The sequence below is a fragment of the Pteronotus mesoamericanus genome, unplaced genomic scaffold (genome assembly GCF_021234165.1).
Source record: "Pteronotus mesoamericanus isolate MK-2021 breed Mesoamerican mustached bat unplaced genomic scaffold, CSHL_Meso_final scaffold_54, whole genome shotgun sequence".
NCBI lineage: Eukaryota > Metazoa > Chordata > Mammalia > Chiroptera > Mormoopidae > Pteronotus > Pteronotus mesoamericanus.
This window is the reverse complement of record NW_026555321.1, coordinates 37,804,608-37,827,429: the sequence shown is the minus strand read 5'-3', so window position 1 is coordinate 37,827,429 and position 22,822 is coordinate 37,804,608. Positions and strand designations below refer to the sequence as shown.

Genomic DNA, 22,822 nt, shown 5'->3' with positions numbered 1-22,822 from the left:
AAATCACATTATTTCCTGCTTAAAATTCATCCTTTACTCTTTAGCTAATGACCTAAATCTGTGACATGGTCTAGAAGGACCTTTGGGATCTGGCCTCTGTTGATCAGCTGTTTTCTTTTCTCTCCCCTCCTTTCCCTTCTCCCCAGATGCCTTCCACCCTGGCCTTGTTTAGTTCCTCCAATGTCCTCTGTCCCCTCCTCTTGTATGGTCTCTGCATGGGCTTTTCCTTTGATCGGAACTCTCTCCCCCAGCCTCTTCTTCCATCCTGCCCGGATACAATGGCTACTCATTCATTCTTCTCTTCCTCCAGGATACTTTCTCTCACACTGTAGACATCAGTTGTGCCTATTAAACACTCTCACAGCAACATGTACCTTCCTTTCCAAGAATTTATAAAAGTTTATAATTATGATTTTTGTCTCTCCCCCAATTAGATAAAAGCTTCATGAAGATAAGAACTCTATTATATCTTACCTACTTACTAGCCCCAAAACCTACTAAGATGCTTGGCAAATACACTACTACAGGATAGGCACTCGAAAAAAATCATTAAATGAATGAATTCAAGCCATTTTTTCTTAAGAAGTCTAAGACAAAGAAAAATGTTATCTAACCAAATTTTCTGTTTCTTATTAGTTTGTTATATTGAACCCAACTAGGTGATACAGAATCAGCCCTAAATATTGCCTCCAAGCCAAACACAGCTGTCCTAGTTCACATTACTGAGGAACAAAGTCATTAAGAAAGGTTCCACAAGGAAATCCACAATTTTTCAATGTTCTTCTAGACAGCCTAACTAAATTCTCATAACATTGTAGATCCATATCTTCATTCAATCCTCAGAGATATGCCTCTGAGTCTCAGAGGTTTGTTTTGTTCCAGAGAAAACATTTTTTCACAATATCGTTAAATGTTTAAAATCAGACAGTGCCCAACAACTCATTCTGTGCTTCTCCCCTGTGTGTTCTCATCTTACACACCAGGGCAACAGTGACGGCTCTCCTTTGCTTTGGGGGGCCTGTGAATGTCGTCTCATATACAGGAAAATACTTATGCCTTTGGTGCACACATTTGCTGAAATAGTAAAATGAAACTCCAGGAAAGGAACAACTGCTAAACTTTAAAGAGTTCCCTATACTATGGACATCCTGGTCTTTGTATACTGAGCTGCCTTGCTATACCAATATTTGATCTCTGTAGGCAATTTTACCAGCCTGCAAAAAAAATATTACACAGAAGGAGGTAAAAAAGACCGGCATAAGGCCAATACTAGCATAGCATCTTAGAGGCATTCATCAAATATGTTTCTCACAAGAAGTCAAATTATTAAATTCATAAATATCCCTTCCATTGTAAAAGTGATAGCTATTGTTAATGCCACCAACCAAATAGGGAACACAGGAAAGTTATGGCTTTAATTTCAACCGCTGAAGTACTGGTGGCTATATGAAGAGCTGGATCTGTTCATGGGAGCAATGCAATGAATTCTCTTCTCCTAGGATTTGGGAGCAACAGACTAAACAGCCTGCCCTGCAACACGGATGCCCTGAGCCACCTCTTCCCTTCTCCTGAGCTGTACATCCGCCAACCTGAAGTGGAGGGGAGGATGCCCATGGAGCAGCTGCACAGGACAAGGTTCTCCACTGGCAAAACAGGTGCCTAGGAGGGCAGAGGTGCCTCCTGGGTTCTCAGAGGTCTGTGCTATGCATTATAAAGAAGAACTCGGTCAGGGACAGATGATAGCCACAGCTGACAAGTGAGAGAGCTCTACTGAATCTGTTGCTAGAGCCTGGCTGCTGTCCACTGCTGTTGCCAGGGAAACAGACGTCAGCTTGATGGAAACAAGGATCAGCGAAAACTTTCACTTACCTCGTTTCCACTGATCCCGACAGCCATTTCTATGGAAACAGTAGCTGCGAGCCAGCGGCAGAGAGGTTACCACTCACTTGTTAATGTCAGGTGTGGCTACCAGCCTATGCACTTCAGGTACCTTGGTACCAACAGCACCAGGATCCAGCTGTCAGCTACCCCCGACAGCCATTTAATTCTGCAACAAGAAAGTTCAGTGTTTAAAAGTACATATAAATGTTTCACTTGGATCTTTATTCGAAAAAGGAATTTAGCATTCTTCCATTTGAAGACAAAGCGGGACTTAACTTCTTGTTCTACCAAAGCCAAGCCATGTGAAGTTAAAGGACCATGGGCCTCCCCCTCAGCGTTCCACCCCACTCACAACGCTGCTTCCAAGTTCAAGAAAAGAAACATCCAACCTTGTGGACCAATCTTTTGCATAGTAGCGTAGACAAGCCAAAGAAAGGTCCAGCTAAATGTTGGGAAGTATTGTGCTCTAAGTGTTCATTAGCGGTATCTTTTTCTGGAATTCTGGCAGCTGGTCATCACTAATTACACAGAAGAATTTTTTTTTTAATTGTAAGAACTATGTACAAAGAACTCACCACTATTTCTTTGTTTTTCTTAGTCTGCTGGTCAAGATACAAATTAACTCATGAACTCAATACAATTTTATTCTGAAATAGTGGTAATAAGTCATACTGATGGCCGAGTTAGCCCATTACCTAACAATACGCCTTTCAACATTGTAAGCAATTTGGCGACTCTTTTAAGATGAAGGTATGGCAGAGGAATGTGTACAGGAAGAAACTCTGTTGTGCCTTTTCTATCAGCAGAGGCTGGTAAAGTATTGAATGAGAGCAAAATCCAGTCCCAGTCATGAATAACATACAAGAGTGCCTATTCCCACAGGGTATGTCGCCACTTAGAAAATATTCGCAAGTAATACAACCACCATCTACTACCCTGGTATGTTTTGCCTCCTTGCCAATATCCAAGGGGAAGAAATCAGAGGAAGTCTCTGACTTGCCATGGCTCATAGTGGTTTGAATTTCAGGGTACAAATTACGATGCCCAAATCTGTTCCTATTCTGTATAATTCTGAAATAATACAGCTGACAGTCCCACTACCAGCATTGCCTTCCCTCTCCATTGTCCACACACCAGCAGTTACACAAGGACAGCAGCCTTGCCTGGGTCTCGGCCTAGGCCCTGGGATCTGGTGCAACTAGAAGGGGGGCTCAGAAGGATGTGACAGTGAAATTCAGAATAATCACCCAGTTTGAAAATGGCTCTTCTATAATGCTTCACCTCATCTATGTCCCTTTAAAACTTCTGAGCAGGCCTCTAATACTATATAATTGGATTAATGATTTAAAAAGAAAACCTGTGACCTGGTAGATATGCAACTTATTGGGACACAAAGACACAAATTCATTTAGAGCTGAATGATTTTGAATTTATAGGCATGGGTTGGGTTTACGTTCAATCGTACATCATAAAATCTGGTTTACGAAGAATGTTTATCTTCCAACAACATACAAGAATTATTTAAGAAAAGAAGTGTTTCAAATATTTTTCATAAGATGCTGGCAAAACCAAAGCTTTGAATTCATAGGTGAATTACAAATGATTTTCATCTCTTCTTTAAATAGGCCGTGGAGGTGGTTTACATAGAAATACTCTTTAGTACTCATTGGCTACGTCATTATATATACACACATGTGTATGTAATAAAACACTTAAAAGTATAACTTTACTTTTAACTGATTCAGACCTACCTTGGCCAATAATTTGTTTAAAAAGACTGAGTTGAAGATTTTCCTTGCATCAAGTCCCACTTTATACACTCTCACTTGAGCCATCCCAACACAGTGACCAAGCGCTCTACACTTTTTCTCACTGAATCCTCACCGAACTCTACACAATTGGTATTAGCAGCTACATTTCACAGACAAGGAAAGTGAGACTCAAAAAAGTAAGTAATTTGTCCCAAGTCTCACATGCTAAAAGGTAGAGCAAAGGTGCAAGTCTTGATGACCCAACTCTAAAGCTGGTGTGTTAACCACTATGTTAAAGAAATGCTATTACCCCAATTTGTGCCCCCCCCCCAAAATCACTGTCAGATAGAATGTCAAACACAAAAGACTCAGAGCTGCATAATCCTTTATAGCTGACAAAGTACTTCCACAGCCTCCTCTTGGAGGGCACAGAATACAGTATTAACGTGTGTACAAAGTATGTTTCTCTGGCCACTTTGTGGGAAGTTCAGAAAGAGGCACACTTTGAATAATTTCCAAAGTACTGCTTTGGCTATTTCCACTTCACCCAGGGAGGAGGTTCATAGAATTAATATACAGGTACATTAAATTATAAAGTCCTTTGTATATTTTTTGAAGGACTTCTACAATCATTAGGTGATTTTTTTTTTTTGAGACTTTATTTATTTTTAGAGAAGGGGAAAGGAGGAAGAAAAAGGGAGAGAAATGTCAATGTGTGAAAGAAACATCAATTAGGTGCCTCTCACACGCCCCCAACCGGAGACCTGGCCTGCAACCCAACTATGTGCCCTGACCTGAAATCGAACGAGTGACCCTTCAGTTAGCAGGACAATGCCCAATGCACTGAGCCACACCAGCCAGGGCCATTAGCTGATTTAAAGCCAGCCACCCTGTGGCGAAGGCAGATGCTGGGATCCTCCTTGTTTGAGGGATGAGGAGACTGGGGCTCAGGGCTACTAAGTGAAGTCCCAGACTTAGTGTGTGACACTGGCTGGACCAGAACCCAGGTATTCTAGTTCCTTTTTCATCTACTAGTCCCTTTTCAGGGTCTGAACCCCACCTCTGGGCACCGCTCTAGCTTATGGCTAGGTCTTAAGCCATCAGGTGGGTCTTGCAGGTGAAGAACTGAGCCCACTGCCCATGACACCCCTTTCTCTTAGGAACTGAGCAAGGATTCTAAAAAAACAAAGCACTGAAACACTAACATGTTCTCTTATTTTATCTAATTACTGACAAAAACCTCAAAAGAGACAAGGAGTTGAGTGAACAATTTCAAAAGTGAAAATCATCAAGCTTCTAAAAAGCCAACATAACAGGAGACAGAGCCTGTCTGAATTGTAGATTTAAATGACACATTCTTTCTAATCGCTGGTCATAATGTGACCATCTCCTCAATGACAACTTAATGTGAAACTGCACATGAGTTAACAGACATTCTCAGCTCTACCCACAGAGCACTATCATCAGAGATAAAGATCTTCCTCTGTGTTCATGCTTGGCTACACAAGGTGTGCAGTTCGTAAACTTCATACTCACCTTGAGAAAAGGGGTCTGATGTAAAACCAAAGATTTTCCCAAAGTATCAATCTTAGAATGCTTTAAAAATGTACAACAACAAACCAAGTGGCAGATTAAAATCAGTTCGAGAATACAGTAAGATGGCACGGCCACATAAAAAGAGAAAAAGCCAAGGAGCAAAAACAAATATTTCCCCGTGGTTAACAGGTTAAAGACACATATCATCATTTCACAGTTCTTTATCAGAAGACCACAGCACGGTCGTACACTTCTGAAGTAGGAGTCCTGTATTCCAGTGCTTTGGGGATTACATTTCTATCGATCTCATGGTCCTTAAAGGACTTTGCAACATAAGTTATCTTCCTTTTAACACATACATCCTTATGGTTTTGTTATCACTCTCATGTTCCCTAAAAAAATTCTGTAGAACCCTACAATTAAAATAAAAATATTGCAAATTTGCTTTAACAAGAAAATGAATGCAAATGGCCCATGTTGATTTTTGGTTGCTCTTGGGGAAAGTCCAGGGGGAGTAGCTGGGCAGAGAAGCCCGGGTAATGGTTAGCATAGGTGGAAGCATGCCAGCTCCTCATAAGTTTCCCCAGTAGATGACTTATCATCCTTCAAGATTTGGCTCACAGCCCTGGCCAGGTAGCTCCATTGGTTAGAGCGTTGTCTTGATATGCCAAGGTTGCGCATTCAATCTCCAGTCAGGGCACATACAAGAAGCAACCAACCAACACATAAGTAAGTGGAACAACAAATCAACATCTCTCTCTCTCCCCACCCCCTCAGATCAATAAATAAAATTTAAAAAACAAAAGATCCATCTCACAGCCCTTCTGTCTACACCTCTACTCTAGCTTTGCCCTCCTGCACTGCGTAACAATAGTCTCTCCCACCAGACAATGAAACGTCTGAGCACTAGGTCTCCGTCTGTGTCTTAGACATCCTGGCACCCCTGGCCTCTGGCCCAGAGCCCGGCGCTCAGCCAAACTCAGGAAATGCTGGCCCAATTAGTCAACACGGCTGAAAGGCCCTGCTTTGCAGACATGGTTCTTACTTTACACAAAATACTCCTCAGCACTTCCTACTGAAGGGGCCTTCCGGGTGGAGCAGAGTCAGTATGCAGCCCATGGGAACATGCACTGACAGTGAAAATCACCAGAAAGTCTTAGATTTTATTTTAAAAATTCACGTGTTATTTGCATTCTCCTTCATAGGGCATCTAGTTTTGATTCAAAAATGTTTTCAAATTACTTGTAAATTAAATTATTTCCCCCAAATAAAGTTCAGCAAACTGGCTGTTCCAGCTGTGTGCCTTGTTTTATCCCCCAGACTTGGGGACCCCCATGGAGGTGCATATGCCCACCATTCTAATGTGGAGAGCCTCCTCCCTTCTTTTCCTTTTTTCTTTTTTAAGCCACATCATCACACCAGGGCGCTGGTTCCTGCTCTGCAAAGCTCAGAGATAAGGCATGTCACCGGCACTGTTAAAATAAGTGGTTTCCATGGCCTCAGTCAGTTTGGTTGGGTTTAGGAGACATGAGGCGCCAAGGAATTCACAACAGAATTGCTGTTAACTTTGTACAGGCTGTTCCTGTGGCAAAATTAAGCACGATGCTGTTTCCCCAGGGATAAATTCCATCCTTACAGTCCTGACACCAACCTGAGGCCAAGGAGGTTCATTAGGAGGGAGGCACTTTTAAAGTTTTAAGTAAAAGAACATGGGGCTTGAGGAGCCCCTTTTCTGCAGAAGGAAGCTTTGGAAGGGGCGGGGGACCAGGGTGTGTTTTCTCCCTCTCCTCAACTCAGTCCCAGCCGCCCCCCCCTCCCAACTCCCCTCACTGTGGGACACTGTTTGGGGCCATTTCTAGATTAGCCTTCACATGACAGTGCATGTCCCTGTGTAAAACTGACCACCCTCAGTCAAGGAGAATTCCAAAATTCTTCTCCCCTGAAAACAGGCAGGGACTTTGAGAAAATATGAGGAAAGGAAGCAGAAATGGAACACGGACTCAGCTTTCTGCTCTGGAAAAGGCAGTGCTGTGAAAAATACGGTAAAGGTCTCTTCACTGACTCAGCATTACATGAAGACATCACTTCCCTGAAATACAAGCTCAACAAGCTCTGAAAGAGGAAGATAAAGTGAGTGACGAGAAGAAGATAAACTCACTTGGAAACAAGTCCATCAACAGTATTTCCTGAGGTTGTTTGCACTCAGTGAGTAACACAGGCCCCTCTGGAGAGACAAGCACCTCCTGGGTCTCCAGTCGCACCCCCACCACCTGCCTCCCCACACCCCCCACCAACAGTTATACATCGTCAGCTGGAGCTGCCTCTGAGAGAGCCTAGGCAGTCCTGGCTCTCTTCCCTGGGGTACTCACTCCCCTTCCTGGGGTACCTGCAGGATGGTGAGTGTGCACAGCTGCCCCGAGGGGCTCTGGGACAACCACTACAGGCAGGGCAGAGCCCAGACACCTGAAGTCGCCTTCCTGAGCCAGTCTCTCCTGGGCCCTCTCTAGAGAGGGTCAGTCACAGAGCTGAAGTGATAAACAAAATGTAATTCCAAAATTGGGGACTAAGTGACGAGGGCTATGATAAGACCGAAAGACATGTATGTGCAAAAGCTGATCATTACCCACTTAAGATTAAAAATGTATTAGAGGGAAAATTCTCAGTGTGACAGCAGCAAGAAACCAAGGTAATAAATGATCCCGATCTGAAGGATGTAAGATTTGGAAATTTGTTCAGTATTTATGTGCTAAATTTAGGTTTCTTTCTCCTTCACGTTGAAATCTGAAACACCCTGGAAATATTCATGATTATTTCAAAGGGCCAGGTTATGTACCAATGGGAATAAAACCTCCAAAGATGCCCTTTCCTGGGGGAGATGAAGGCTGGGACTCATTTTCCTCGCTGGTAATCCACTCTGCACATCAGCAAATGAACATAACTGGCTTCAGGGGAACGTTTTCATTAAATTAATAGTGTTTGGCAAGCATCAGAAACACAGACTCTCACAGACAGATACAGGCAGAAAGAATCACAGTTCAATCCAAAAGCAACACACAGAGGGGACAAGAGAGTCCACGCGCATGCAGAGGAGCCGCGGGGGCAGGTGGGGGACACACAGAGCCACCTCACACGAGGCAGCAGAATGTGCAACACGGATCCAACTGCTTACCCACTAAGGACACCAAGAACCAGGTTAAGGACGAAAAATGAGCCAAGGATTATCAGACTAACAAAATACACCCATGGCCATTCCCATCCTATCGCATCATTTACCTGTAAAATGTAAGGAGATCAGTTATCAGTTATCTATTTACTAAAGAGCGGAGCCCCAAGAGCAGCTGCCAGACCACTCGGGGCTTTGATGGAAGATTAGTGCTCCTAGGACAGACACCCACCTAGGGCCTTTCATTTTTTGTCTTCAAATAAGGACAAGTTCTATTGCTGAATTCTGTGTCCTATCAGAAGTCTGCCGGGACCAGCTCATTTACCTACTGTTTTGACCCAATTAATCTGCATTATATAATTGGATCTAGATCAAGAAAACAATTATAAATGTTATCCCATTTTAGGACAGACAAAAGGACAAGCAATGGAAACTATTTAAATCTCAAGCGACAACACTGATTAATTTCCGGTCAATAACTATTCTATAGCATTCTTTCATGAAAACTGGTGAGGTTCCAGGAAACATCGTGATTCGGGAAGCCTCTGCAGAAAAGAAAGCATCTTGGAGGATGTGCAAAGTGCTTGGCGCCCACCCGGTGGCCCCCATCTAGCAAAGCCTGTGTGGTCTTGGCAACTGTCCTCAGGACTCTGCTTTCAAGATGAAAGAGGTGTAGCTTACCCGCTCAATACACCAAGTACAAGATTTAGTACGAAAAATGACCCAAAGATGACGAGACTGACAAAATACACCCAGGGCAATTCAAATCCCATAGCATCATTCATCTGTAAGAAATAAGATGGTCTCACAGGAGTGGGTTAATACGAAAATCTAGCAAGGAGAGAGGATCACATTAGAGACAGCATTCTGTACATTTAATGAAACATTTACTTAAATTCAAATCAGAGACAACACTAGCCAATACGTATTCATCATATATTCCCAATGCGTGCACGGACACACACACACACACACACACACACACACACACTCATCAGAGCTGTCAGGGCAAGTAGGAACTAACTTTGGCCACTTGTAGGGAAATCAGCTGGGGTTTTGGCTCCTCCTCACAAGGAAGCTGCCTTGATAAGGGGGTTTTCAGAAAAGCTCTTGGTAGAGGACAAAACTAGTGCTTTGCTGAAAACTACTTTCTCCTCTATCCAAGTTGTTAATACTATTTTTGCTTTTAAAATTTGTGATGGTGGAAAAGTCTTACAGAGACAAATTGGCAACATTTGACTCGATAAATTCAATTATTAAAAAAATACCTAACTTTACTGGAAGCCAAGCTATCCAAGCAAACCTAACCTAAATCTGGATTATCCTCAATCAGTAAGTGCAAGCACAGCTAAACTAATGCAAAGAAAACAAGTGTTCAGAAGTCAGCTAGCTGGCTGATATTCAAAGGTGCACTTAGGAATGGTTTTTACAACTGCACCACAAGAAGGACCCAGGGAAAGGAAAAAAGTCCTTATCCCCCACACCTGCCTTGGACCTAGATGACCCAGCCTTGAAAAGCTGGCTTCAGCAGTGAGCTGACTGGGTTGTCTAGAGGAACCCCTTGCCCCATCTGTGGGACAAGCTCAAGCAAGACAGATTTGGCCTCCCTGACAGACGCTCCCAGGAGAGGTTTGGTCATGAGCAGCTTTCATGCCGGAGCAAACAGGTGCTTCAAGGTTCATAGCTGGATGGAACTTTCCAACAGCATAGTTCATTGTCAAATTGGGCAAATGCTTCTCCCAGGAAGGAGATGTTAAGGATCAGTCAGGGACAGAATGAATAACCCCAGGCCTGACTTGGCTGGAACTATATATAGTCTGGGCTCGTGCCTTGCAGGTGCAAGCCCTTAGGCCTTTAAACATGTGCTTTCCTCCACATTGTGTGGCTCCAGGTTTTAGCTTTACAGAGTGGGGCTCATGCATTTCACTGTTTGCCTCCTGCAGAAGCCAAATGGAAAAAAAAAAAGAATATTAAAAAAAATTACCTAACATCTGTTGCTGAAGTCTAGGGAAAGGGCATTAAATCCCTTATGAAACACCTGTTTTGGCCACATGAAAACTGATGTGCTTAATAGAACTCATATCAGTCTGCACATCTTACATTGGCAATTAGAGTAATGAATGAGCCAAGGCCATGGCTGCAATTGTTGATCTAATTAAGCTAGATAAACTAATTTCAGCAGGAAGGCAGAGGGTAATTCTTCTAAAGCAACTACACCCCCAAAGTGATTTAAAAACCTGTGTGTGAAGGACAAGAAACAGGCTGCCTGGTGTAGTGGCCATAGCCCAGCCTGGAGTCAGGACCTTTCCCCAAGGACCTCTCTGTTTGGAACAGGCATCATGTGAAGAGAGAGCATGCTCACGGGATGGAAGAAAGATGTTCAAGTCCAGCACTCTCACCAAGAGAACTCACTTTTTCTACACCTCTGGCAAAGGCAGTGGGCTGGGGGAAAGGCTAGAGTTAAACAAAGGCCACAGGAGATGCTCTCTAAATCTCTAGAAGCTGGGGAACAGGAACAGAGTTCAAGCTATAAGGGCCAGTCTTTCCCCCAACTAAGCCTCTCAACCAGTCTCTTTTCAGAGGCTAGTATTTCTTAGACCTTATCACATACACAAGACGAGTCAGAACTGGCAACATGAAATGCCCAAAATGCCCACATGAAAATACGGACTCTGCTTGGGATTTTGCCTGCATGGTCTTTATCAACAATGGAGAAATTGGCATGAGCCAAAGCATTTCAATTTAGATTAATTTTTAAAATATTTATATCAAAGCCATCATGTGGAATCACCTGGTGCCCAGGAAATAATATTCTATTGAGTTTCAGTTTTCTCTTACTTGAAAGGTTGAAATGCATATTCATGTCTCCAATTAACGGCCAACCTAAGCTTTCAGTCTTTTCTAACTGTTGAAAACACTACTGGAAGTGGGACACTGGTTGCAGCTCCCCTGAGCACAGAAAACAAGTATAGAAGAGCAGGCCCTTGGCCAACCAGAAAGGAATTTCCCAGGTACAGTACCTTGAATGAAGTCAATGATCAACTTCACCATGAGAATGTCTATTAGTCTGGCAGCCAGCACCTTCTTAGGAGCTTGGCGATAAGGCAAGAGGCCATAAATGATTTATATGGCTTGCTCTCTCCTGAAACCAATACTATTTTAATTTCTTACATTCAAAAAAATTTCCTCTGAGTTGAAGAAAAATAAATGGATCATGTAGTCTTGTTCTGCATCTTATAGACACAAAATTAAAGCCCAAAGAGTTTCAGGAACCTACCCAAGGTCACACACCCATCCCTATCCCAGTCTTAAGGCTCTTTCCTTGCACTACCTGCTTCTGCTTCTGTGGCCACCAAATGCATGTGGGTCAGATACAGCATAATTATGTTTATAGAACTCAATTTATAAGAGAGCTCTGCAAAATAACTTTCCTACCAGAAGTTAACAATCCCACTCTCTACACAACCATATGGTTTTGTCCTAAATGCGTCTTTCTGCATATTGGGCCCACCTGTACTTTCCTTCTCAAGACTGTTTGCCAGACTCTCTTGAGAGCTGAGGTATCAATGAGATTTTGAATGGTGACTAAATATGACAAGATGCAACATAATCCCTGGCAAAGACTTTGTCCACCATATACAAACACCTAAAAGATAGAGAAATTTGCTTGCCATCAATATTTAAAATCTGATCTTCTTAGTTACCTCTCAAGATGTGTCCTTGATATCCTAGTTGTAGATAAAAATTGATATTTAAACATGGGCCATCTCTACTGAGGCAATGGGATTATACACTTGAAGAGTAATAGTAATTAGTATTTGTTGAGCACCTGCTCTGTGCTAGGCACTGTGCTGTGCAGGGGCATTCTGTTCTGGAACACAGTTGAGTGGCTTCCAGCTGAATGTGGCCCAAAACATATTAAGAAGGCATGGTGCCTTGGCTCCTGTCTATCTCTATGATGAGTTAGTAAAAGCAATCAAGAAGTCACTGAAAACAACCTGATGTGTTTCAGAGACTAAGATCTTACTGAAACACTCTGGAAGGTATTACCTAGCTGCTCCAGGTGTGCTGAAAGGGTGAAAGAGTACTGGATTCCAGTGTAGACCAGGGGTCGACAAACTGTGACCTACAGGCCAAACCCACCTGCTTTTGCACAGCCCCTGAGCTAAAAATGGCTTTTGCATTTTTAAATGGTTGAAAAAATCAGAAGAACATTTCATGACACACGAATAATATACAATATTCAAATCTCAGTGTCCATAAAAAAAGTCTGATTGGACCAGAGCCACCCCGTTTGTCTACATGTTTCTATGGTTGCTCCTGAGTGACATGGCCAGGGGCAGAACATGGCAGTTGTGCCACAGACATTATGGTCTGCAAAGCCAAATACATTTACCACCTGGCCCCTTGTAAGTGTGTAGACCCCTGTTCTAGATCAAGGACCACCATCACCTGCTGTAGGATCCTGGGGATGTTTGACGGTCTGTCTATATTCCACGGTTTCCATCTTCAAAATCCTGGATTTTCTATAAAGGGATATTGACTGGGAAGGTGTTGATAAATTACGTGAGTCCTCCATTGGAATAAAGATGCCAAGTATTTCATAGATAATGTAATTATTATATTGTCAAATTATTAACTCTGCTTGTCATATTAACAATAGAGATAAAAAATTATTAGGTGATACTTAAAGGTTCTCAGGCCAGCAAGTGGAGACTTATTTTGGGGTGCGTGGAGTTTTCTCAGCTTTACTCGCATACTCCCATAGGTTTCACTTGCTTGACATAGGAAACTGTCATGGGAGGATGTGCAGAAATATAAAATATAAAATTGTTCATTAGTCAAGGCATGCTGGATCAGCAATGAACAATTCACCATGATTAGAGAGAACAACAGAGCTGAAAAGAGTCACAGATTTCATTTTTTTAAAAAATCAAAACATTTTCTGTATTGTTTTGGGGAAAGATCAGAGTTTAGGCTATTTGACTGATGCTTTTTCTATTTATCAGAAATTTCAAGGGAAGACTGGGAGTGAGACCTCAACTAATCTAAATAGGAGTTGCAACTTTTTAGATAATAGTGAAAACAAACCCTGTACTTAATTTGAGGGTCCCCTTGCATGACCATGGTCTTGGCTCATCCATATAATCTCCCTCTTTCTTCCTCTTCATGAAAGGCATTGTCTTATGGATATAAATAACACATGCATACACACACACAGACACACACACACACACAGACACAGACACAGACACACACACACACACACCCCACCCCCCGTGACAATAAGAAAAAGAGGAGGGAAACAAGATATAACATGTTGGTGATGCTTAAATCTTATTACCAAACTAGACATACAATTTGGGGATGAAAATAAAAACACACCCTCTTTGCCTAACATTGAGTATATAGGGGTATCTACAATCCTGTAAGCATGGTGTTCACTGGGGAAGGGAAGCAAAAACCTACTTATGACCATTAGATGCTGTGTTCTCTGAAGCTACAAAGTAATGTGAAATCCTACAAAGTATCTAAAATTTAGAAGCTACTTCTGTCAGAAACTACTTCTCAATCTGCAGACCTTCTAACTAGAGGCTGCCCAAATGCAAGAAGTATTTTATTACAAATTGCCTTTTAACAAGTCATTATTGGAATCCTAGTTAATCCCATTTGGGTTTGGGCTTAGGCTCAAAACCTACACGGCAGCTGTTTTTCCCAGCAACTCTGTGGCATGGAAAATAATTTCTAAACTTTTGTGAGCTTTTCATATTCTACCAAACAAATAAGCAAACTCAGCTCTGGGAACTGGCGGCTAAAATTATGACAGACCCTTCCGGCGCCATCAGGACCAAGAAGAACCAGACCCTAGCCATCGAAACGGTGTCCATCTGTTTTGTCCAACCAATGACAGGTTGGATGGGTCCCCACTCCATTTCTACCCTCTCTGCCAGAGGTCTCTGCTCTAAAGAGAAAGGAAGAGAGAGCTAAGGGCTTGGGCTAGGCTGATTTATATGATATTGAACATGCAAGGGAAATATTATAATAGGGAAAACCCCATTTTGGCTTTAGGGTTGTGCTCAGTTATGGAAAGCATGAAAGGAATGCAATTTATGTTCCCTGTCTTCTGTTTAGGATTCTAGTAAAGCAACTTGTCTTTATGTATAAAAGATCAATTTTAGCTCATGGAAGCCTTTAGACCAGGGAAAAAACTCCTGGCTCTCTTAACAGTTGCATCAGGACAGTCCTGGCCTTCTGGGGTTCTTCCAAAAAGGGACCACTGGGCACACTCAGCAAGAACTCCCCAGGCAGCAATGGGGAGTGGAGGGAGCCAACATTACGCATCCTGCTTTCCAGAGTGGTTGAAACTAAAGCTCTGAGGAGGAATCCAGATGATGAGTCTTGCTGAGTGAAGAGAGGGTCTGCTTCCCTTCCCAAAGAACTGACTTCCAGATTTCTTTTTCAGTCAACTCTTCAATGGTTCTAGCTAATGCAACACTGTTATCCAAAGAAAGAACGCTCCATTGACTCTCTCCGCAAGCTGCTTACCCAGTAGAGCACGTCTGTCCAGCCCTCCATGGTGATGCACTGAAACACAGTGAGCATAGCAAAGGCAAAGTTATCAAAGTTGGTTATGCCTCCGTTTGGGCCAACCCAGCCACTCCTACACTCTGTGCCGTTGGCGGTACACTGGCGTCCATTCCCTGAGAACGCACACGGCGCCGGGTCCTCTTCAGCTACGATATCTGCAAACAGAGAAAAAAGGCTTCACCACTCAAGAGACGAACAGCAGGAAACCCAAGCCTGAGGAAGCTGAGTACCCTGGCCTGGAACGCCCTCCCTCCCATCTCTGCTGCCTCACAGTCCTCCTTGTCTTTCAAGGTCCATTTCACATAGTCCCTCCTCCATGGAACCTGCCATTTCCTGTACTCAGAACCACTGCTCTCTCCTCTGGGCTCACTCACAGCACCTTTCTCAAGGCTAACCAGAACAACATTATTGATTCGCCTCATGTTCTAGTTTTGGAGGTCCCTCATGCTGTTTGCCAGGACACCTTACATAGGAAATAATGACAGAAAAGGAGATTAAATTCTCATTTATTCTGAATACAATTCACACTAAGAACTGGTTCAGTAAATTTACCGGTATATTCGGCATTTTTTTCCCTCTCATTGTGTTTTAGATTTTCCCAAAACTACAAAAGTTGTTTGGGAGGAAATTAAAAAAAAAAACAAGCTGGGTTCACTACCATTTTCATTACTCACCTGAGTCAGCAAAAAAACACGTTTTGTGCATTTTTCCAATAAAAAGTTCCAATCCTATAATAGCATAGATTATGATTACAAATAATACCAAAAGGGCTATGTGAAGGAGGGGAACCATGGCTTTTATAATGGAGTTCAGGACAACTTGTAAACCTAGGAGAGAGAGAAATAAGTTTTGAGCCAGGAAGAAACTTCAGTGATGCACATATATAAGTTCTAATGGTGCCTGCTTTGCATATGACACATAGTAATAAAACTCAGAGATGTTTCAAAGCTTTTAATTAGCATTAAATCTGGATGTGAGAAAAGTTCAGAAGAAAATTTAAAGATTATCTAATCCAACTTCCTCACTTGACAGATGGGATAACAAAGGCCTAGAGAGGGGACAGTCCAATATCAAAGTCAGTCATTCATTTGCGCATTTGTTCATCCACTCAACAAAGTTCCTTGAACATCTTTCATGTGGCAAGCATAAGGTTAGTGCTTTGGGTGACATGAGGATGTAGTACATAAAGTGCATTCTCTCAAAGAGATTGTGTTCTCAGAGACATAAGAATTAAACACATTAAGGGTAGCTCACAGATGCTACGTGAGCAACATCAGTTACAATTAAAAAGGGATGAAAACACTGCTTCTGAGTGGGGAGAGGAGAGAGGACTAGACAGCTGCCTCTCTCTTGGCAGGGCTGAGGAGGGCGAATTTCCACAGGTGGGGAGGGGAGAGGCTACACCAGGCAGAGGGGAGGGAGCCAGCCCCCAAAGCATGGAAGTGAACCAGCACACCATGGGCTGGGGGTGGGAAGTCTTAGCCCATGGGCACACAGTGGAAAAGAACACCAGGAAGGAGAAGCAGATTGCAGTTAGGGAGCTCCAGGTTTTGTGTCTGGGTTCCTGGGCCAGACGCTGGTCCATGAGCAAAAAAGCAGCCCCTTTAGAAATACAAACAGGGCAGCAGGAGACAACACCAGTGGAGACCAGAACTCAGCAACTGAGTCCGAGGGAGAAGACTGTACCTGTGGAGGCAGGGTCATGGGAAAAATCCTGATGTCTGAACAAAAAAAAAGCATGTCAAAAGGAGGCTCACCCAGAATGAGGGAGGTAAGAAACAGGCAATGGAAGGAAAAGGGTGAGAACAACTTTAGACCCAGTGAGTTTGAATATCGGCATAGCATTAGGAGGGAAGTATCCTGAAGCTGAACCATGGGCTTGAGAGATGAGGAAGGAACATGAAAACCTGGAAGCTATCCATGGAGTAATATTCAGAGCCATGGTATAGGAAGAGAAAAAGATACAGAAACAGGGACAGTAGGTGGAACAACACTCAGGATTAGGATTGGGACTGAGTAGAAGCCAGCAGACCAGGAAACACTGATAGACAGGCAACCAGAACTCACACTAGCACATGACTCCCATGTTTAGTGTCCTACATTCTTTCCATCATCCTGTGACCACAGCTTCTGCTCAGCCTAGTTCACTCTTTCCTCTTTCCTTGCTCTGCTTCCCTTCCCTTCCTTTAACTCTCCCCAACTGTCTCAACCTCATTCAAACTGCCCTCTTCTAATACCTTCTCACTCTCTCAATACATACTAAAAAAAAAAAAAGAAAGAAAAGAAAGACTATAAGCTGAGATGCTATTATTAAATAAGTTAGAAATCAGAATACACCAAGCAGAGAGAAGAATACTTATCAGCAATGGTAAGAAAGACAGGGAGGTGGTGGGGACTGAATGGGGAAGGAAGGCTGATGCAAGGATTTCAGACTCCCGCAGAGCCTGTTTTTCCAAGACCCTCATTATAACCAAAATCTTAGGTTCTGCCTTCAGATATTTAAATGCCCAAATGGTTTCTTTTGGAAAAAAATGATCAATAAGATGATTGTTAATGTTTTCACCTTCTAGAAGGAACAGATAGAGGGGAAAACCATCTGCTTTAATCTACTTAGATAAGGGTCTTGTTTATTTTTTAGACATGGATGGGCCATCCAAAATCACCATTCAGCAGTTAGCTCTTCTAAATTGTATGGCAGTGAGCCATATGTTGCACAAATATGTTTATATTTAAGTTCCTACTGTATTTGAGATTGGCCAAATTTGCGATAATGAAATTTGTAATTTATTTTAATCCTCACCCAGGTATGTTTTTTAATTGATTTTAGAGAGACAGAAGAAGGGAGGCAGTGAGAGAGAGAGAGAGAGAGACATCGGTGTGAGATTGCCTTCTGTTCGCACCCTGACTGGGGCTTGAACCCACAACCTAGGTATGTGCTGCTCTGACAGGGAATTGAACCCACAAACTTTTGGTGTACAGCACAGTGCTCCAACCAACAAAGCCACCCATCCAGGACATGAAGTTGTATCTTAATGTGAAGTACAATCTTTCATGACATTAGGCTCCTTTGTATATTGTCAATGTGTGCTCATACACATTTCAAGGGGCTCTGATACGGAGGCAGAAGGATGAAGTAGAAAGAACACTGGTCCAGAAACTAGGAGACCATGCTTCTGGCCCTGTCTGGCCCTGTCTGGCCACCCACTAGCTGTGGGAACCTGCACAAGTCAATGCCCCTTAAGAGGCCTCACCTTCCTAATCTAAAAGGTAATGCTGTTGGATGAGATGTTCTATAGGGTTCTTTCCCATTTTGATGGTCTAGGATTCCAATAAACACTTACCAGGTAACTGTATGTGGGTGGTTAGAACTCCACAAATGTCTGAACTATCATACAATCTTTTGAAACATGCATTTTTACCTTCCACTTGAATGAATACATATTCACATGCACACACAAAATCCTGTCTCATAGGACAGTCTCAATTCTCTTTAGAAATGACTAGACAATTTCCAGATAAGTGTAAACAGCCTAAGTTTCCCAGTCATTTTTAACAATTTCAGGTACTTGAGAAGAAATCACTGGACCACAGTTGTCAACTACCATGGGAAAGAGCACAACCCAGGGCCCCCAATCCCTCTTCCAAAAGCCCACTTGGGTCTGATGAGAAAACTTGGGTGTTCCGTCCCAAGGCAGTTAAAATATCGGCTGAAAAGTCCTCACACAAGACTCCTATCCCTGCTTCTCCTCACTGACCAATGGGAGAACCTGCTGCAGACCTCAGTCAAGTTTCAAAGTGATATTTTGGGTGGGGGGGAGAAAGAAATATAGTTTAAAACTGGTTTTCAAGAGGATCCAGGTGCATGGGACTAGTCATTTAGTAACAACCTCATGAGACAAGGGAGCCAAAGCAACCCCACGTGAGGTCTGAGTTAGCAGCAGCCAGACGTGCGCTCCAGAGGCCGCAGCTCCCGGAGTCTGCTCGCAGCACAGTGGAGGCAGACTGCCCTGTCATTTGCTCTTTGGGGTAAAAGTTGTCGTGGTTACTTTGAAATTAGATTAAGTTGTAACAACTAAATCTGAAGGAACGTTTGCTCACTGAACTTCTTGTGTAACCACGTTACACGTAACAGAGCCAGTCATTTCCAAGGTATTTCTATTTTTCTCAATTGCTTCCAGACAGTTTGTGGTTTTGACTTGCACTGATCTTTTTCAATGAAAATAAATGAACCATCTGGAAAAACAAGTACACATAAAACACCACTTCCTACATTTTAAAATGTTAAATTTGGAAATCTTCTTTTCTTCCAAAGAATTTCTGGTGCCTTCTGAGCACCAACAATTTTAATAAAAATTCACAAAGAACTTCTGGAGGAGCAAAACCATGATCTGTGCTCTTCTGACGGCTTTCCAAGTTGTGCAGAGCAAATTCGCCCTGCAGTTTGACATCCATCCCCCAGCTCAAAGCAAGCAGGCAACCACCTCACAGCAAGCAGGCAACCACCTCACAACAGTCCTTGGAAAGGTGCTAGGACATCTACTCTCTAAAGTCCCCAACAGAGGGTATCCCATCAGGGACAGAGCCCAGTGAAGCATACTTCATGCTGCTTGTGGAAGCATAAGCCTGTATCCCCGGCCAGGGCACAGGCAGGGTATCTGCTCCCACTCAAGCGGCACTCATCCTGGCCTGGAGGTCTGCAGCAAGAAGCATGCCAGGACCCGGCACAGACCGGTATCACAGCCGAGTGGATGATAATGACATCTCTCACCCCTGAGGGTCTCCTCTGTGCTCCAGACCCTGCAGCATCTCATTCAGTCTTCAAGCCACCTTCAAGCAGGTACTACTACGTCCTACATGTAGGGGAGGTCATGATAGCATTCTCATCTTCGCCCAGAGAGGGATAGGCATGCAAAGAGCGGACGGAGAGATGAGTTTTCCGAAGTCCAGGCCTCTGAGGCTCTCACTTTGAAAAAAAGGCAGTGAACTGGGCCCTCCAACACATTCCTCTACATAAGCCACTACTTTCACGGGCAGGCCTGGGAGTGGAAGGAGGAGATGGCCCGTGTGCTGTCACAGAAGGAAAACCAGACTAGAATCAGGAAGCTGGTACTCAAGGCCTCATACCACCACTTACTCTGTCTCTCTGCAAGAGAAGACTGTCTCTTTCACAAAATGAGGAAGACTCCTCACTGCCAGCCCCTCTCGGGCTCTCAGGAAATCAAACTGACAACATATGCCAAAGTGTACAGCAAACTGCAAAGGTCTCCAAGGTCTTCTGCACAGCCCTTGGTACAAGCAACTCACCTTGTAGCACCCTGTTTCATAATCCTGAGACCCACCCAGGAGAAAAAAGTCAACAAAATCCTGGCTTTAGGAAACAAAACGTGCTTACTGGGCACTCCCGATACTAGTCGAAGTGGTCGTAACACTCGAAAGGCGCGGAGGGCTTTGACATCAAAGCCTCCTGATTTGCCACCAGAGTGGTTACCGCCTTCTGTTTCTTTGGTTAATTGTTCCAAAATTACACTAAACAATCTGAAAGAAGAAGAAGAGGAAGAAATGTTAGTCTGTCACCCAGGGATGCAAAACAGGACGATAATAGTAGTTATTTTTGAACAAGAGGTAATTATATGGCTGCTGCTTAAATAAAAAGAAAGCAAGGTCAAGGCAAGAACTAGGCCCGTGAATCCTGAAAGTAACCCCTACGTCTAACATGATTTGGGTCAGGGATTGACCTCCTGTTTCCCTGCCAATGGAACATCCTCAAGCAAGTCAGTCCCCATGGGAGAAGGGCTCACTGGGGGTCCAGTGACAACAAATGGAATTGCCCCAACAGAAATAATGCCAACAACATTCATAATGCTAGCCTTTATAAGCAGTCACCATGTGCTAAGCACTTTATGTACATTATCCTCATAAAATGTTATGCATTAGGAATTATTTTTAACACCATTTTACACATGAGGAAACAAACTTCATAAGAACAAGTAACATGCCCAAGTTCACAATGCTAAGTGGCAGAGTTTAACATATGAACCCAAGTATGTTGGTCCCACTAGGATGTAGGTTCCATAAGGTGGGGAATTTTAGTCTGTTCATTTAGTCTCTTCTTTGTTAGAGGTGCTCAGAAATATTTGATGAATAAATCAGTGCATGAATATTGACTTCAAAGTCCCTAATCTTAATTGACATGTTATAGACCATCTCCACCCTCATTGGGATGTTTGAGGAATGATATAAATCACAGACGTGAAGGAGCTATGCAAAGGCCACAGGCAGTACCTTAAGGTATTAATATAGTCATTTTCTCTTTTGAAATGTGAATAACATTGTATCTGGCAGGCATGGCAAATTTTTTCTTGCTCTCAGAAGGTTTTTCGGATAAAGCTATTTTCAGGCAATCTGCTCATTTGACAGTTACTTTTGCTCTTTCAAATAAACATTTACTCTTTGGAATTGCTGCTTGTTTTTCAGAATAAATATAAATTTGCCCATTTCAAATAGAATCAACTCTGGCCAATCAGATTGTGCGAGTGATTGGCCCAGCAACAAAGGAAGGGTTTCTAAAGTTTAATTAGCAGCCAAAGCAGAAACTCTGCCCCGACTGGCATGCCTCTAGATGGCCAAGACACTAAGTCCATAAAATACAGGGTGGTCTGATTTACAGTCCTGATCAGGCACAGCCATGTCATCCTGGGGCATTTAAAGACCAGTCATCTGTTTTAATAACACTACAGCAATTAGCAATGAACCCATTGGGGCGGGGGGGGGGGGGGGGTAGCGGGGCGGGGGGAGGAAATAAGTCAGGTTCTACCCTTTCAAAGCTTCAGATGTCAGGTTTCTCTCATTAGCATAGTTTTTTAATTACTGTAACCCCCTGCGGCAAGGCTAAAGTTAAAGATCTCCCTCCAAAAAGAGTTCATAGCTTCACAGAAACAAAGAGAGGGGAAGAAAGAAAAACCTCAAACTTTTCTGAAATGTGAAAGCCACAGGAATTTTCATCCCAAAGGGTTAGGAAAGCAATTTATGCAGGTGGTGACTTAAGATTGCTTTCAAGTACCAGTGTTCCAGTGTTTTGCAATGTGCATATTATGGTCCTCTATTCCCTATTCTTCAGCAATGTCCTTGAAAGCAGGTGAATAATGTCTCTCTCCCATCACAGAGGAGCCTGAGTCAGAGAGGGAAGCTGGCAGCCATTCCCAGACAGCCAGAAGTGGAAGGGGCTGGGACTGGCTTCCGTTCCGAAGAGCCAGGAGGCATTAAAGCAAGTCCCTTGCCTTCCCTGGGTTTCAGTTTCTTCTGTAAAATGAGAAAACTGGAGTAAATGGTCCAGAGCCCCACCCCCTTCCCATTCTAATATTCTGTGATTCCACTCCCTTCCAACCAAAAGAAAAAGTTCCATCTGCCTAACGAGATAAGACCAGGAGGAGAAAGCTATTTGATCCTAGATTCTTATCAAAAGTTTACCCTAAGACAGTAGAAAAAAAGCAAGGAAGCTACCTAACCTGGCTCAAGGCAGAAGCACCAGAATGAGTTCTGTACATTCTTATTCACAAAACTTAAGTGAAAAGTCTGAATGCTAGAAATATCTGTTTATTGAAAAATTAAAGGCAGGGAATAAAAGTTGGCTCAGATCAAACTTTCCTAGACAGGGAATATTATCAACTCTGGTAGACCCATTGAATCCTCTTGTGGTCACAATATTAACAGTTAACATTTTAGACATATCAATTACTTTTTTAATGTCTCTATTATTAGGAATCTTGACAAAAGCAGGTCATGACTGGCTTGGAATGGAAAATACATTGGACTGAGATACAGTCTGTAGCTGGAAACTTTAGGAAGTAAAGAATTTGATTCAAACTAAGACATTACTTAATTTTTCACTCTTTTAAAATTTTCT

At 42.9% G+C, this 22,822-nt stretch overlaps 1 protein-coding gene across 2 annotated transcripts in view; it reads right to left on the bottom strand.

Annotated features, from left to right (window-relative positions):
- Nucleotides 1-22,822, bottom strand: part of CACNA1D (calcium voltage-gated channel subunit alpha1 D) — a 304,169-nt gene that overhangs the window by 119,025 nt on the left and 162,322 nt on the right. The window contains exons 5-8 of one of the 2 annotated variants that reach the window (XM_054595570.1): nt 20,312-20,454; nt 15,594-15,746; nt 14,878-15,074; nt 9,013-9,116 (exon numbers count right to left, since the gene is read on the bottom strand). In XM_054595570.1, coding sequence (XP_054451545.1) covers nt 9,013-9,116; nt 14,878-15,074; nt 15,594-15,746; nt 20,312-20,454 — 597 coding nt within the window. Of the gene's footprint in view, nt 1-8,337; nt 8,442-9,012; nt 9,117-14,877; nt 15,075-15,593; nt 15,747-20,311; nt 20,455-22,822 lie in introns of both variants that reach the window. The other variant, XM_054595569.1, reaches the window with a different exon arrangement.